The 14,898-nt window shown below is 53.9% G+C and overlaps 3 protein-coding genes across 8 annotated transcripts in view; 1 reads left to right on the forward strand and 2 right to left on the reverse strand.

Moving 5' to 3' along the window:
* MRPS7 (mitochondrial ribosomal protein S7) overlaps positions 1–3,335 on the forward strand; it is a 3,483-nt gene extending 148 nt beyond the window's left edge. Inside the window, exons 1-5 of one of the 2 annotated variants that reach the window (XM_040456389.1) lie at positions 1–178; positions 715–906; positions 1,028–1,091; positions 1,464–1,631; positions 2,730–3,335. In XM_040456389.1, the coding sequence (XP_040312323.1) occupies positions 96–178; positions 715–906; positions 1,028–1,091; positions 1,464–1,631; positions 2,730–2,951 (729 nt within the window). In that variant the 5' untranslated portion in view covers positions 1–95 and the 3' untranslated portion in view covers positions 2,952–3,335. The remainder of the gene's footprint in view (positions 179–714; positions 907–1,027; positions 1,092–1,463; positions 1,632–2,729) is intronic. The other variant, XM_040456390.1, reaches the window with a different exon arrangement.
* Positions 3,242–9,692, reverse strand: MIF4GD (MIF4G domain containing). 3 transcript variants are annotated; one of them, XM_040456393.1, is made up of 6 exons: positions 9,607–9,692; positions 6,036–6,167; positions 5,063–5,172; positions 4,709–4,864; positions 4,525–4,617; positions 3,242–3,984 (listed from the first exon to the last, which is right to left on the reverse strand). In XM_040456393.1, exons 2-6 carry the CDS (start codon positions 6,121–6,123, stop codon positions 3,757–3,759), a joined length of 675 nt encoding a protein of 224 aa, XP_040312327.1. In that variant the 5' UTR covers positions 6,124–6,167; positions 9,607–9,692; the 3' UTR covers positions 3,242–3,756. The 3 variants fall into 3 exon arrangements, with proteins under 3 accessions (XP_040312327.1, XP_040312325.1, XP_040312326.1); XM_040456391.1 differs by lacking the exon at positions 9,607–9,692 and adding an exon at positions 7,076–7,205; XM_040456392.1 differs by lacking the exon at positions 9,607–9,692 and adding an exon at positions 6,788–7,035.
* The window catches only part of SLC25A19 (solute carrier family 25 member 19), a 14,098-nt gene continuing 7,242 nt past the window's right edge, over positions 8,043–14,898 (reverse strand). For all 3 annotated transcript variants that reach the window (XM_040456387.1, XM_040456386.1, XM_040456388.1), the window contains 3 exons: positions 12,184–12,367; positions 11,469–11,599; positions 8,043–9,737 (listed from right to left, as the gene is read on the reverse strand). In XM_040456387.1, the coding sequence (XP_040312321.1) occupies positions 9,555–9,737; positions 11,469–11,599; positions 12,184–12,367 (498 nt within the window). In that variant the 3' untranslated portion in view covers positions 8,043–9,554. The remainder of the gene's footprint in view (positions 9,738–11,468; positions 11,600–12,183; positions 12,368–14,898) is intronic.

Raw genomic sequence — 14,898 nt, forward strand, 5'->3', positions numbered from 1 at the left:
CAGATTTAGGACCCTGTGGAGCTTTTTCCCCGCCTGCCGTCCCTCGCTCAGGCACGCCGAGGACGGCCCTGTTGGGGTCCTTGTGGCCAGCCAAGATGGCTGCGCCCGCGGTGAAGGCTGCGCGAGGGTGGCCGGTTCTGGCGCTGGGCGTACGGAATCGTCTCCTGCGGTTTCCAGGGTAGGAGGGCGGCGGGAAGCCGGGGGGCCGCTTGGGTCTTCACGGAGAGACCTGCAGGGAAGGAAAGGGCCACAAGCGGACCGTGCGGGGACCTGGACAGAGCCTGCGGGCCAGGACACCTGGGTCCAAGACTCTGAATTAGCTGCGTGACTTTGGGCCAGTGTGAAGGTTTCGTGATTGTTCCGGCGATGGGGTTCTGATTGGAAGCTGAAAGCGCGGTCTTACGAAAGAGCTCAGCGCTGGGATTTTCTGTGTTGGGAGAGGTTGGGGGAGAGCTGCCTAGGCGGGGCGCCTATCCTGTGATTTCAGGAGGCTCTCCTTACCGTTGGCACTTGACGAGGGGGAGACTTTCCTGGCCTTTTTGGGGGGAGTTTACTTACCTCTTGGGACAAGAGCCAGAAATACTGCGTTCAGGTTTGCCTAACGCTGTCCCTGCCTCTCTCTCCTCGACGGGTTGGCAAACATGCCTAGTAAGTAAGGCCTTTTCTCTTGTGGGGTCAACTTTTGCCCGCCTCTTCCTCTTCCCCCCCTCTTAGGCTAACCCAGGTGAGGGGGAGCCGCTATGGTCCTGAATACAAGGATCCACAGGTTGACAAAGAATATTACCGTAAGCCATTGGCAGAGCTGACGGAGGAGGAGAAGTATGAGCGGGAACTCAGGAAGACTCAGCATATCAAAGCTGCCCCAGCGTCGAAAACAAGCTCTGTGTTTGAAGACCCAGTGATCAGGTCAGATGGAAGCAAATACTTCTGTTCCACAGACTGGGACTATACCAGGGAGGGTCTGCAGTTAGGATTCTGTGGAATCCTAGGCCTTGGAAACCTAAACGTGTTGCTTTTCTTCTTGAAGTAAATTCACCAACATGATAATGAAAGGAGGAAACAAAGTCCTGGCCAGATCCCTCATGGCGCAGGTAAGCAGCTCGTCTCCCGTCTGCTTTCTTACAGCTTTGTATGTGGCTTTCACTTTAGCATAAAAAAAGCACAAATTCACATACCTGCCATTAGAATGACCTTCCTATGTATGGGTGGAGGTGGTGACTTTAATACATCCTGCAGGAGTCGGCCACCACCATTCACTCCCCCAATCACAAATCTTGGCCTGTTTGCCTGGTCCTCGCTCAGAAAGAGGGAGGCACTTAGGAACTTTGCCTTAGAAGTTCTGAGAGAGGAGCTGCACTGTTGTAGGAGAGCAGGATGGGAGGAGTAAACGGCAAGGTACTAGCTCAACTGGGAAAACCCTGTAGGGAGGCTGGTGCGGTGTCTTTCAATGTATGCCTTTGCAGACTCTGGAAGCTGTGAAAAGGAAGCAGTTTGAGAAGTACCATGCTGCCTCTGCAGAGGAACGGACATCCATCGAACGCAACCCCTATACCATCTTCCACCAAGCACTGAAAAACTGTGAGCCTGTGATTGGGCTGGTACCCATCCTCAGAGGCGGCCATTTCTACCAAGTGAGTGGTCAGGGCCGGAACGCAGGGCTGCCCACCCATGAAACAAGATGGTTGGGGGGTGCTTGAGAGGGGGAGGGTCCAGAGCAAGGCCAAGATTGATAGTTTTATAGGGACTAGGTTCTGTCAGAATCTGCTCGTCGGAGTCCTAGTGTAAAACTCACAGGCCGAAGATGGGAGGGGAAGAGAGCAAAGAATCATCCGAATTACTTTTTCTGGAAGCCCACCCCACCCCCATTCTGTCCACTATGCCCTGTTTTAAATTGTAAGCTTCTTGCAGTGAGGGACTGTGTTTATAACTCCTCTTCATCTCCCGGTGCCTAGAGTAGCGCTTGACCTGTAACTGATGCTTCATCACCATTTCCTGAACTGAATGAGGGGTCTGTTACTGCACTTAATTATACATCATTGTTATAAGCCAGTGTTCTCATCTTTTTTTTTTTTTTAATTTGTTTTATTTTTGAAAGACACCATGAGTGGGGGAGGGGCAGAGAGAAGGAGACACAGAATCTGAAGCAGGCTCCAGGCTCTGAGCTGTCAGCACAGAGCCCGATGCAGGGCTTGAACCCACAAACCGTGAGATCATGACCTGAACCGAAGTCGGACGCTTAACCGACTGAGCCACCCAGGCACCCATCATCTGCTTTTTTAACATAAACTTCACAAGGGAAGAGACTCTCGTTAATGACTGTGTCCCTGGGGTCTTGTGTGGTACCTGGTATATAGTGGTGGTCTAGCAGATAATTTTTGGACAAGAGGATTGTGTTTATAGGCACCTGTGATCTGAGTTAGCTGAGTCACCCCAGCTCGATGGGGCTTTTCCCAGTTGATGTTTGTATCAACTTGGCTAAGGTTCCATTTAGAGGTGAAAGAGGTCTGTGCTTAATGAGCATTTGCTCAATGAACGCCTTTGTGTCTGCTACACTGAGGTCACTCGGGTGTGGGTAACTCACAAGAGGAGAAGCGAGGCCCTTCTTCTCAGGAGCGTTGCCAGGGCTGGGTCAGAGGGAACCTGTGGCTACCCCTTACAGCTTAGGGAGGAAGGAGGCTGCAGGCCTGGCAAGTTCTTGGACTAACTTGCCCACGTCTTGTCTCCTTCAGGTCCCCGTGCCACTAGCTGACCGGCGCCGTCGCTTCCTGGCCATGAAGTGGATGATTACTGAGTGCCGGGAGAAGAAGCACCGGCGGGTGCTGATGCCGGAGAAGTTGTCCCATGAGCTGCTGGAGGCTTTTCACAACCAGGGCCCTGTGATCAAGAAGAAGCATGACATGCACAAGATGGCCGAGGCCAACCGTGCGCTGGCTCACTACCGCTGGTGGTAGAGGGAGGGTAGGGGCCCTGGGAGGACCCCGGGGCTCTTTGCTGCAAGAAGTAATGAAACACTTAAGGGTTAAGGATGTCGTTCCTTTTTCAGGGCAGGCAGGCCTCATAAGGATGGAGCAACACATGTATTGGTTAGTCCTTTCTTTCGGGCCTAGAACTTGCTCTTCCTATCCCATCTCCTTACAATGAAGGAACATACCACTTTAGATTTCCTGCAGGAAACTTAGGGCCCATCCAGTCTCTCCCCTCAATTCGGGGGTAGAACTTAGGATGATACGAAAGGAAGCAGTTTTAATGTTAGAAAAGCTTTATTAGAAAACTGTCACCCTGAACTGATGTAGCATGTGATGGGGTGCTGCCATTTACTAAAACCGACTAGAAATGTGTTTGCTTCCGAAGTGGTCCTTGTACAAAATGTAAAAAGCACTCTCTGGTGGGACTTGTGCTCTGCCCCTTGATATCCCAAAGTATCCCACCGGTAGCTATGGGTACCCATTTTACAGATGGGGAAACTGAGGCACCAAGATGGCTATTGCACCAGTGGCTACACAAGGCAGTGGTTCTTAGAAGCTGCATTTCTCTGCCTGGCCCAGGTTGGAGGTGATGGGACAGTGGGGGGCAAGTCTGTTTGGTGTTTTCCCCAGTTCCCGAATCCAGAAGGGAAGGTGCTCAGGGCAGGACCACAGCATAAGTGGGAAACCGCTCAGGAGCTGTTGAAAGTCTGGAAGGACAGTCTTTGGGAGAGGCAGGAAGTCGGGTAGGTGAGAGGCCGGTGCTTCTGGTGCGGCAGCCTGACTGGGAGGCCTAGTCGGAGACCTCGCTATAGTAATACTTGTGGGCAGCCGGGGTCGTCTTCCAGCCGGCTGCCCGAAATTCGATGATCTCCAGCAGCAGCAGCTGGGCCAGGGAGCTGAGGCCACTTGGGAGCAGGAAGCCATCCCGGATCAGGACAAAGAGCTCATCCATGCGCTGTCGGTTCATCTTCTCCAGCTGCTCCCCCACCCGATGCAGCTGGAGCACCAGGCAGTCCACCTGTGGGGGAGGGCAGTGGGAGGTGACCCCCAAGGCAGTGCCAGCCCATGACCGAGCAGCCGTGAACGGAGCGCTTGCAGGGTTCCGTGCTTGGCCCCATATGCTCATTTTCTCCTGTCATCCTCACACCACCTGGTGGGTATTAGCCACATTTTACGTGAAAGGAGACCAGTTCAGGACTTACCTAAGGTCTCTTGGGCCAGGCTGGGTGCAGGCCCTCTCTGTAAGCTGCCACTTAACCCAGCCTTTCTACCCCTCTCCTCACCTGCCTAACTGATGGGTTTCTGGGCCATGTGTATCCACAGCTGGATTCTTATCACAGGTTAGCTTTCCTACTGGGGACAAAGCCTCTGAGCCTGTAGGTTTTGGCTGCTCTGTTCTGGATAAATTTCAGGCCTGGCAGCTTATCCTGGAACTGAGGCAGGCCTCGCACGTCCCCACCAGGCTCCCACCCTAAGAAGTGATGCTCTCGGATGCCTCCATGGACAACAGGCATCTGAGACTGCCCCCCCTCCACAGCTGTCCGAACGGGTCACCCACCTCCTCCTCCTTGTTCAGACTGTCAGGCTGGGCCAGCCGGAAGAGGCAGTCATAGACGGGGTTCACCAGGGCCATCATGGGCATGTTGTTCACCTGTGGGGGGAGAGTGGGGACCAGAGCACTGGTTTAGTGGCTGAAGGAGACAGGCTGTCTCTGCTGCACAGGGTGACTACCGGGGCCTCACCCTCAGGTAATCAAAGATGTTGCAGATAAAGGTGACATAGCAGACCCAGCCCTGCAGGGACCGGGCTCGCAGCTGCTCCCGAGCCTGGTACTCCTGCTGCAGCCGGTTCAGGAGTCCCCGTCGGAAGACACTCTGGCCTGCTTGCTTGCTCTCAGCCTGTGAGCCAGGGAAAGGATGGTGAGCAGAGGGCGGTGCCATGGCAACCCTCACCCAAGCTTCGGTGACAGAGGACCCTCCTGTCCATCTCTCTCCACCCGAGGGGAGCCCTGTGCATCTCTGCCCTGCTGGCCAGGCTTTCTGCCCTGTGCTGAGGTCTTTCTCAAAGCATCTTCCGCTTTACCAGTCCCGGCCAACCTGAATGATGGCATAGCACATGCGCCCTGCTTCTTTACTGAAGACGCAGTCCTGCAGAGAATGGTCCACAATCACATTGGCCACCTTCTCCAAGTCCACAGCACCTGGATCTGGGGTAGAGACAGGTGGGAATCCAGAGCTGCTGAATTACCACATTTGCCTCTATTTGCTTCTACAGGGATGGGAGATACTTACAAAAGAGCACTCCCATTATAAACCTGACGTGTAAAGAGACCAGAAGATACATGGAGAAGTAACCACACACAGGAGCAGCTCTACCGTGAGCCTGATGGCCCACTCGGAGGAAACCAGAAGGGTTATGTGGCCACTACAGACTAATCAAAGAATGCCAGTTTTTTTAGGGCACACATCATTTCCTGGCACTAGGCTGAGGAAGGAGCACTGAACAACTTGACAGCAATTTCACGGAAGAAAGTGTTCTTAACAATGCACAGTGTTCTTCTAATACATGAACCCTGACAAGAGCGGTCCAGGCAGGGCCTCCCCAACAGGCTTAGCTTGGCATGTGATGGGCATTACTAATTGTTAGCTGAGTCAAACTTCTGGGTGCTGCAGAAGGCACAAATCCAGGCCAATTACTACATCTCCTCTGCCAAGCACAACGCTCCATCCTCTGTCCCAAGTCAGCCAGCTCTGCACATTCAAGACAGCCTCCTGTGGCTGAAACCTGGTCCAATGTCAGGGCTCAGGAGACGACTCTCTTCTCTGTGCTCCAGCCCCTTTCATGGGAACTTGAACTTTAAAAAATGGCTTTACTGCCTGAGAGGTGACTCTATGATTCACACTTTGAAATGCTGGTCTAAATGTAGCTTGTCCTCCAGTCCAAGAGTGACTTACTCGCTCCTGCTCTCAGAAAGCAAAGGGACAGCTGGGCATTCTGGGATGAGACTCAGGTCTCCAGGCCTGACACTTTGGACCATTCTGTACAGCTCAGGGGGGCGCCCATGCTCACCTTTGAGTGCTGTCTTCAGCAGCTGCTGAGTCTCTGCGTCAAAAGACTGGATTTTATACTCCTCTCTACCAGGCTCCCCCATGACCATTCAGCCCCAGCAGCTCTTTACTGGGGTGGGACTAATGACAGCACCTAGGGAGGAGGAGAGGGGCAAGGGAGAGGCCTCAGGTGTGCACTGTGGGGCCAGGTTCCCATGCTGCACGCCCCAGGCAGGGCTGGCCCGCACACTGAGACAGGTCCTCCCAGCCAGTCCGTCGCATTGGGCGGTTGGCTGAACGCCCACCAAGTTTGGCTTCTGGTGGAGACTGGGCACCAGCCAGGCACCTGCTGCTCAGTTTAAGAACCCCAGTAGCTTCTGGGATTACACAAGCGTAAAGAGGTGAAGGTGAACGTGCCTACCCTCTTGTCTCCACAGGAGGTAGGGTTATTCTCAGCTCATACCAATGTTGGGGTGGGGTGCGCAGCGCTGGGGGTGTGGATGGGGGCACATCAGACACTTGCCCTGTCTATATAAGCCAGTCTGGAAGCTGCTGGCCCAGCAGACTTCGGCGAATGACCGGGCTGGGGACACCGGGCAGCTGTCTCAGCAGGGTTCCAAGCCCCGTCTCCCCTCCTTCGGCTTTAATCAGAGTCCCTCTCAGTCCCCAAACCCGCCCTTCCAGCCCTCCGCCTGGCCTGTGTGGGCGGGTGCGGGAGCCCGAACTGCCGCCGTCCCGGCCAACTTCTCCCAGGGACGGACTGGTTAAACTCGCCTCCCGAGCGGCAGAAACCCGGTCCTGCCCACTCAGGACTCCCAATTCCTGAACTCCATTCTGGACCGTTCCTCTTAAAGAAGAGAGGAGCGGGATGACGCGTCTCCCAGCGGCGGTCCCTGTGGGAGTCCCCTCTCCGGACGCGGTGCCTCCCCGCTGGTCAAAGGAGACGACCTTGGGGTCTCCAGAGCCAGGCAGCTTCTCCAAACCCGGAACACCCTGCCCGGCGGCGCAGGGTCGCCGTCCGGAGTCCCGCGGGCGAGAGGCGGCACGAGCGTCGGAACCCACCTGCCGGGCCGGCGCCGCGCCCGCGTGCCCGGAGGCTGCTCGGAGAGCATGGTGCGCGCGACCCCGGCCGCCGCGCAGCAGCAGCTGGAGTGGCTGGTCGGGCCTCGAAGCCGCTTAGGTCATTTCCGAGCGCGGCGCCGGGGCGGAGCCCGGCGTGGATGGGGCGGGGCCCGGCCCGGCTCGGGAGGGGCGGGGCGGGGCGGGAGCAGTCTCGCCAGCGCCACCTGCCGGAGTCCCGGGGACGCTGTCCTCACCGCTCGTCCTTCGGAGGTCAGTGGCGGTACCACGGGGAACATCCGCGACGCTGTCCCCACCCTCACTCGACTCGCCCGCGCCGGGCGAGACCTACTCCTCGGCCCACAGGAAGCCATTGGTAGCAAGTGGTGGCACCCTACCCCGTCCCAACGCCTGGGGCTCGGGCTAAAACGGGTTCCAAAGAGGAGACTTAAAGAGACCCTGCGGAGGTAGGGCAGTGATGGCTGGAGGGGGCAGGAACTTACAGGTGGTGGCCTCTTGCCCCCGACGCGAGAAGGCAGGGGTGCCTGTAACGGCTGGATCACTGCTCCCCTTTCCTTCTCTCCTACTCCAAGTACAAACAGTACTTGTAAAATAAGTTGAAAACCAGTGGACCAGCCCAAGAACCCCATCCCCCTGCTAGCCTGTGACCCGCGAAGTTCTGGGGGTGACCCCGAAGTTGGTTAAGCTCCTCGCTTGGTCTTGGCTGGGGCTGGGAAAGAGGCATAGGCCTAGCAGCTTAGGGCCCTCCCTGAGGTCGGCCCTGGGTTGCAGAAGGGCAACCAGAAGGGGCTGGAAGAGAATTGCCTCTTTTCATGGTGTGGACAAGAAGTGTCCATGGCGACTTCCTGTTGCCAGAGTTCTCGCCTCTGATTAAAACAGCTGGCGGGAGTGGTCACCAGAAAAATGAGGAAGGACGGCTGCAGCAAAAGAAAGTAATGAGTAGAAGAGATGAAAAGAATAAAGCGTACTTTATTCCACTCAAGTGGGATTTCTTTAAAAATACATTCAGGCAGCTGCCTTCCTGCAGCCCCAACCCAGGCCTCCAGTGCCCCAAACGCTACCCACAGCCTAGATCTTCAGAATTAGCAGCCAAGAGCAGGGAAGCTTCAGGAGTCAGGGTCCCAAACATACCACAAAGCCCCAGGTCAGAGCCCAAACAGTTCCTATGACAGGAGTCCGACACCCACACGACACCCACACAGGCTTGCTCCCAGCCTGTGCCTTCATCCTAAGTCATTGCAAAGGCTGGAGCCAGATCCCAGTCTCCGAGCAGGGTAAAGTCCTGCAGGGGACTCCTGTGCTCCTCCATGCTGGCCTCCCCTGCACAGGCAACCCTGCAGGCTGGGCTGCCCTGTGTGGGTACGTAGGGGGGCAGAACTGGGTGGAAAGGGTGGTGCTTGTGTTCTGTAAATTCCCTCTCACCCCCGTCCCCCTAAGTGCAGTGTCTCCTCTGTGCACAGATGAGTAGATGTAAATTCTTGTGCTGACACCCCCCGCCCCCAATTGTGCCCTCAGCAGGCTGTCTGTCCAACCCTTTCCTTCTACCATCTGCTCACACGGCTGCTTCAGAGCTGTGGCCCTTCAGGGATGACAGAGGATACACACAGCACCTTGGGGCACCCTGAGAGGGCAGCTGATGCCAACTGGCTCAGCTGTAAGCTTCCCCCCACCCCATGCAAGAGGAGTGATCCCAGGTAGACTAGGGAGAAGGGCCCCCATCTTCACCCACAGTCCTTCCCATCAGCACAACCCCCCACTGCCTTCAGGCTGCTGGGACCTGCCTACCACCCCCCCCCCCCCCCCCCCCCCCCCCCAGAGGCCCTCAGCTGTGCTCCGTTGTCCAGGGGAGAGAACAGCCTGAGTGGAAATTAAGACATGAAGATCTGGGCATGGGGTGCGGGTGGGGGGGCGGTTATAAAGTGACCAGTTCTTCCCCCAGAACTAGAAGCAAAGCTGCGTGAGGGATACAACTACTTAGAAAAATGGCATCTGAGGAAGGCAACGGTCCCCTCCCTCACACTTTGTGAGGAGGGATGATGAGGAAGGGAAGACGGGAGTGAGATTAAGCAATGTGCTTGTAGCTTCAATGTGTATTAAATTAGTTGGTGGGAGTAAGAGCCTACACGTGAGGACCAGGCCCCTGCCAAGGGCCCAATCCCAGCCTTCATGCTCCGGCCACGGCCCCACCCAGAGCAGGGACAGTTCTCTGGGTGGAAGGGGCTAAGAACACAGGGTAGCAGCTGCTGCCTTTCCTGTGAGCATGGGCTACAGAGAAGCCACCGCAAACTCCTCGGACCAGCATGGCTGTGTCCCCACAGACCGAGTCCTGTGCGCTCTCCTTGTCCTTCTGGTGACAGACACGCTGGCTGGCAGGGATGGAGCGGGCGGCAGCTCTCAGCGCAACACAAGATCGTAGGTGAGCCTGCCTTCCTTCGGGAGGTTGCCCTTCCTGCCCTCGGGCCTAGCTGTCCGCCTTCTTCATGTGGTGGAAGAGGTTACAGAAGAGCTCATACCAGAAGAACACGAAGCCGGTGGAGAGAGCAGCCTTCAGCAGGCTGGGGGACAGGCCCTTGAAGAAGCCCCTTGGGCCTTCCTCTCGAAGCACCTGCCGGGCACAATCCACGAGGCCCTTGTAGCTGCGAACCTGGGGAGAGGAACAGGGAGGGTACTTGGTGGAGAGCAGAAGAAGAGCTCAACACGTGGGTGTTGGCTGTACTCTTTTGTCAGCCCAGCACCCGGCACATCACAGCTCCCAATAAACACTTGCTGGACAAAGAAATGACAAGGCAAAAAGGACAGAAAAGTAGACCTTTTCTTTCTCTTCCAAGTGGACTAATAATTCAGACTGAACAGATGTACCTAGAAATCAGCACTGGACAGAGCTCCTACTGACTGCGCCTCTTAAGGACCCTCTTCCCAAAGGCGCCTCCAACCCTTTATCCCATCCCACCTGGTTCCCTTTGGGTGGTTGATCTGAATCTAGCCCTTGTTAGCTTTAGCCTCCAGTCTGGCCTTCTCAGTTGACCACATATTGCTGCCAGACTCGCGTCCCCAAGACACAGCTCCCTCCAAATCTCCAGTAACTCCCCGTGGTGTTGGCAGTGGTATTATAAAGAACCAAGGGGTGCCTGGCTGGCTCAGTTGGTAAAGTACGCAACTCTTAATCTCAGGGTTGTGAGTTCAAGCCCCACGTTAAGTGAAGAAAAGAGGGGCGCCTGGGTGGCGCAGTCGGTTAAGTGTCCGACTTCAGCCAGGTCACGATCTCGCGGTCCGTGAGTTCGAGCCCCGCGTTGGGCTCTGGGCTGATGGCTCAGAGCCTGGAGCCTGTTTCCAATTCTGTGTCTCCCTCTCTCTCTCTGCCCCTCCCCTGTTCATGCTCTGTCTCTCTCTGTCCCAAAAATAAATAAACGTTGAAAAAAAAATTAAAAAAAAAAAAAAAAAGAAAAGAAAGAAACAAAGAAAGAGAGAAAAGAAAAGAAAAGAAGGAAAGAAAGAAAAGGAGAAGAAGAAAGGGGAAGGGGAAGGAAGGGAAGGGATCAAGTCCACACTCCGTGGCCTGTATTCAGAGTGTTGCTTCATTTGGCCTCAACTTCCCTCCCTGATCTGTCGTCATCCACCACCGGTCCTCCCACAAAACCAGCCACACAGTCTGTTAGAAGCAGGGCCTAGCTCCTCTGCCCTGGGCTCTCGCCAACTGTCCAAACTCAAACCGTCCTTTCAGGACAAGGAGGAAAAAGGAGGTTATAAAAACCTTGTGAACAGCTCCATATTTGTTAAAATGTATACACGTATGTTTATGCAAAGAAACAAACCTAGAGCCAAAGATTCTGCATGACTGCTACCTGTGGGTAGGTGGTGTTAGGAGTTATGTGTGATTTTAATCTTTCCGTCTAGCAGACTTCTCTGAATTTCCTACAAAGATATATTACAACTAACTCCATTCTTTCCCTTCCCTCAAGTAAGAAATGCTCCCGCCCTTCCCTGACTCCCAATCCATCCCACCCCTCTCTTCTGGGTGAAGAATGAATCCATGTATGAGTCGATCAGATTTAATTCATTCCTCTCCAGGAACCACTACAGAATAAAGCAAACAACTCTATGTGCCGGTGGGAGTCTCCTTCTCCGTGTTCTTTAGTATTTTGGGGACCTTTCTCTGGCCCAAACTGAATCGAACACTTTTTAAGAGGAAACACCAAGCTCTCCTTCACCTGCATCGTCCCACAGTGCCCAACATGCACGGGGCTTTGTGTGTGGCTTTCCCGCATTTCTGGGGGTCCCCAGGGACAGGTCGGGGATGACAGGGCTGTGGGGGCTAATGCTGCCCAATGGGCAGGTGAGGGACAAGACTCAGAGCTCTCTGAGGGGGACGGCTCACCTGGCCAAAGGAGGCTCGGGCCTGCTCAAACCCTCCGACCTGCAGCCGTTTCTTGAAGAGGTCCAGGGGGTACGTGAGGGCCTTGCTGATGACTCCGGCTCCACTGCCACAGAGGAGGTTTTTGAGGTTCTCTGAATCAAAGTGGGATTGAGGGGGATAAAGGAGAGAAGTGTTATCGGGGGCAGACAAGTTCAAGGTCAAGAGCCTAGCCCTCCACCGTGAAACAAAGACCCACCAGCACCCTGAGTCTCTGAGGAGAACCACACACAGCCATGTTGGGGAAGAGTGACAATGAGGATGGAACAGAAGTGAGGGCTTGCCGTCTGCCGTGTGACTCGGTTCAAGGCTCAGGAGGGACCAGGACGCCCACCGCTCTTCCCATCCTCCTCAAACAAGAACCAAACAAAAGACACAACCAAAACCAGGCTGCGTGTAAGTGGGACCTCAGACAAAAATGAAAACCATGACCAAAGTCAGAAATAAATTTTGACCGTGCCACCGATGGGGTGGCAAGATCCGAAAGCGAGGGAGGGTCTGCAAGCAGCGGGACTGGTTTGGTTGGCTGGGTGTATTACAGAGCAAGTTCTGGAGAGCGGGATGTCTCAGCTTCTGACAGGAAGCCCTTCTTTCCCAGGTGGTTCAGAAGGAGATGTTCTGGCTTGGGGGAGGGGGTGCAGCGGAGACCCAGCTTCCCTTCGTGTGAGGGCTGTCTCACCGTTCTTCCTTCCCTCGGCAGGCATGACCCACTCATGAACGTGCTTCAGGGCGTTATAAAAGGAGAACTGGAAGCCAGCGTAGGGGAAGATGGCGATCAAGGTGGGGTTCAAGCCTTTGTAGAAGACCAAGGGGCCTTCGGTCCTGTACATGGTCACCACGGCGTCTCGAAGGGTTTTATACACCTGGACAGACATGTGCAGCTCGAGTGAGCCGTGGGTGCCGGTTTAGCCCTAGAACGCCGCCCATCACATGCATCTCCCCTCATCGAAAATCCCAGCTGCCAGGAGCATTACTTGTCCTGCCAAGAGGACAGAGAAAATATTGGATAAAAACTCCAACGGTGGGGTTTTCCAGCAACAACCTGTCTAGCTCTTTATAAAACTCGTCTGTCTGCACAAGTGCACACAAGAATGTGCCCAGAGACAGCTGCCACAGTGTCCCGCACAAGAGCAAAGACGCAATGTCCACCCCTGGGCACAGGACGTCAAAAGAACACAGAGCAGCTGTTAAAACGCCATCTATGCGGCTGATAAGGGATCATCCCCCAAATAGACAGCTAAATGAGCACAGCGGAATGCAGAACAGGTATGGTGCTTGTAGAGGAAAAAAACTATGCAGAGATTATCCCGCACAAAGATCCACAGGAAACAAGGAAGGGCGAGCATTACCTCCATGCGGGGAAAGGTGGGGGCAGGGGAAGAGGGAGATTGACTTTCACCATTTTAGATTCTCTGGGTATTTGCCAGGTGCATATATTTAACCTTTTGTGAACAGTCAGCAGGCCATCTCCACGTAGGAAGACAACAGGGCACGGATTCTCCTTCTACTCAACATATACTCTCTGCAGTGGACCAGAGGGGGTTGTGGGCGCGAGGCACGGCCCAGACAGGGCAGCTGAGGGAGTTACTCTGCACGGAGAAGGGAGGACCCTGGCCGCCTCCTCACCACTTGGCTCCCAGACGCAGACAGCCATACTGAAGGATTTCGCCCCGGGGGATGTCCACGAAAGGGCCAGGACTCAGAGGAGGGCCATGAGGCAACAAGCCTGCCATGCACCCACAGTCCCACTCTGCTTCCCTGTGCCCCCTTTAACACCAGGCTGGCAGCCAAGGGACACACACATCTGAGGAAAGCCTTCATAAACAACGGAGACCAGGGGCACCTGGCTGGTTCAGTCAGTAGAGTGTGCGACTCTTGATCTCAGGGTCATGAGTTGGAGACCCACGTTGGGCATAAAGATGACTTACAAAAAAATAAAAAAACAAAAAACCCAGAAAACATAATGATCGATGGGAGGCACAGAAATCATCTGGAAGGAAGAAACAGTATAGACAAAAGAAGAAAACTAAGGGAGATGGAAACCAACCACAGAATTGGAAGTGATATTCTCAGGCCACAGAGAAGGAATCACCTCCGTGATATTTTTAAAAGAGGTAAGGGGAACGCCTGGGTGGCTCAGTCGGTTAAGCGTCTGACTTTGGCTTAGGTCATGATCTTGCAGTTTGTGAGTTTGAGCCCCTCGTCGGGCTGTCTGGTGTCAGTGCGTAGCCCACTTTGGATCCTCTGTCCCCCCCTTCTCTGCCCCTCCCCAGCTTTTGTGCTGTCTTTCAAAAATAAATAAGCATTAAAAAAAAAAAAAAGGTAAGCTTCAGAGAACAAGACAAGCTCTTGAGAGAAAAATCTTTGTGAGTTTGAATTGGGCAAAGATTTCTTAGATAAAATACCCAAAGCAAAATCCATAAAAGAACAAATTGATAAACTGGACCTTACCAAATTAAAAGCATCTTCAAAAGAGACTATAAGAGACAGGGGCACCTGGGTGGCTCAGTTGGTTGAGCATCTGACTGCGGGTCAGGTCATGGTCTCCTGGTCTGTGGGTTCGAGTCCTGCGTCGGGCTCGCTGCAAAGCCCACTTCAGATCCTCTGTCCAGTGTGTCCAGGAAAAAGGTCTGGACTAAAGGGTCCAGGAAGTACCCATCACAACAAATGACAGAGGGACCAGTGCACGTCACTGGTAAACTTCTAGAATGTCAGGAATCAGGAAGGGATCCTGAAAGCTCCCAAGGCAGGAAGGGTGATAGTTTCATATAAAGGGTCATTAATCAGAGTGATTCTGGACTTCTCCCCAGCAACACTGAGAGCTACCTAGAATTCTATACCCAAATCATGAGTCAAGTGTAAGTAAGGGTCAAATTAAGGCATTTTCTACCAAGGTTTCTCTAAAGAAGCCATATCTCATGTTGTGCTCCACCAAAATGAGGGATTAATCAAGAGAAGACACAGGACCCAGCAAGAGAATTTCTAACAGAACAGCTGGCAACAGTCCTGGGACAAAGAGTCCACACTGAAGCCAGAGGGTGAAGGCTGCCAGAGTGGAGGGCTCCAGAAGAGGCTCTGTAATAAAGTGGGACAGATGACCACAGGCTGACCCTATCAAGAGGATAACTTCGTGATGAGCATGCAGAAAGCTAAACAAATAAAATACAAGGCAATCACTAACTCCAGGCAAGACAAAAATATAAAAGAAAATGTAATCATAATGTATTTCAAGGCTCAGCAATAACATTTACATAATCATATCTGCAAGACACTGATATTGATCTAGCCAAAATCTAGAAATCAGGTATACTGTAATCAGACAAAGGAGGAAACACAAGCACACGAGGGTGATGGTAAAGAGGTAAACTCTCATCTTCCACAGTAGCCATCAAGA

The sequence above is a fragment of the Herpailurus yagouaroundi genome, unplaced genomic scaffold, assembly GCF_014898765.1.
Source record: "Herpailurus yagouaroundi ecotype Mexico unplaced genomic scaffold, PumYag 217, whole genome shotgun sequence".
Lineage (NCBI taxonomy): Eukaryota > Metazoa > Chordata > Mammalia > Carnivora > Felidae > Herpailurus > Herpailurus yagouaroundi.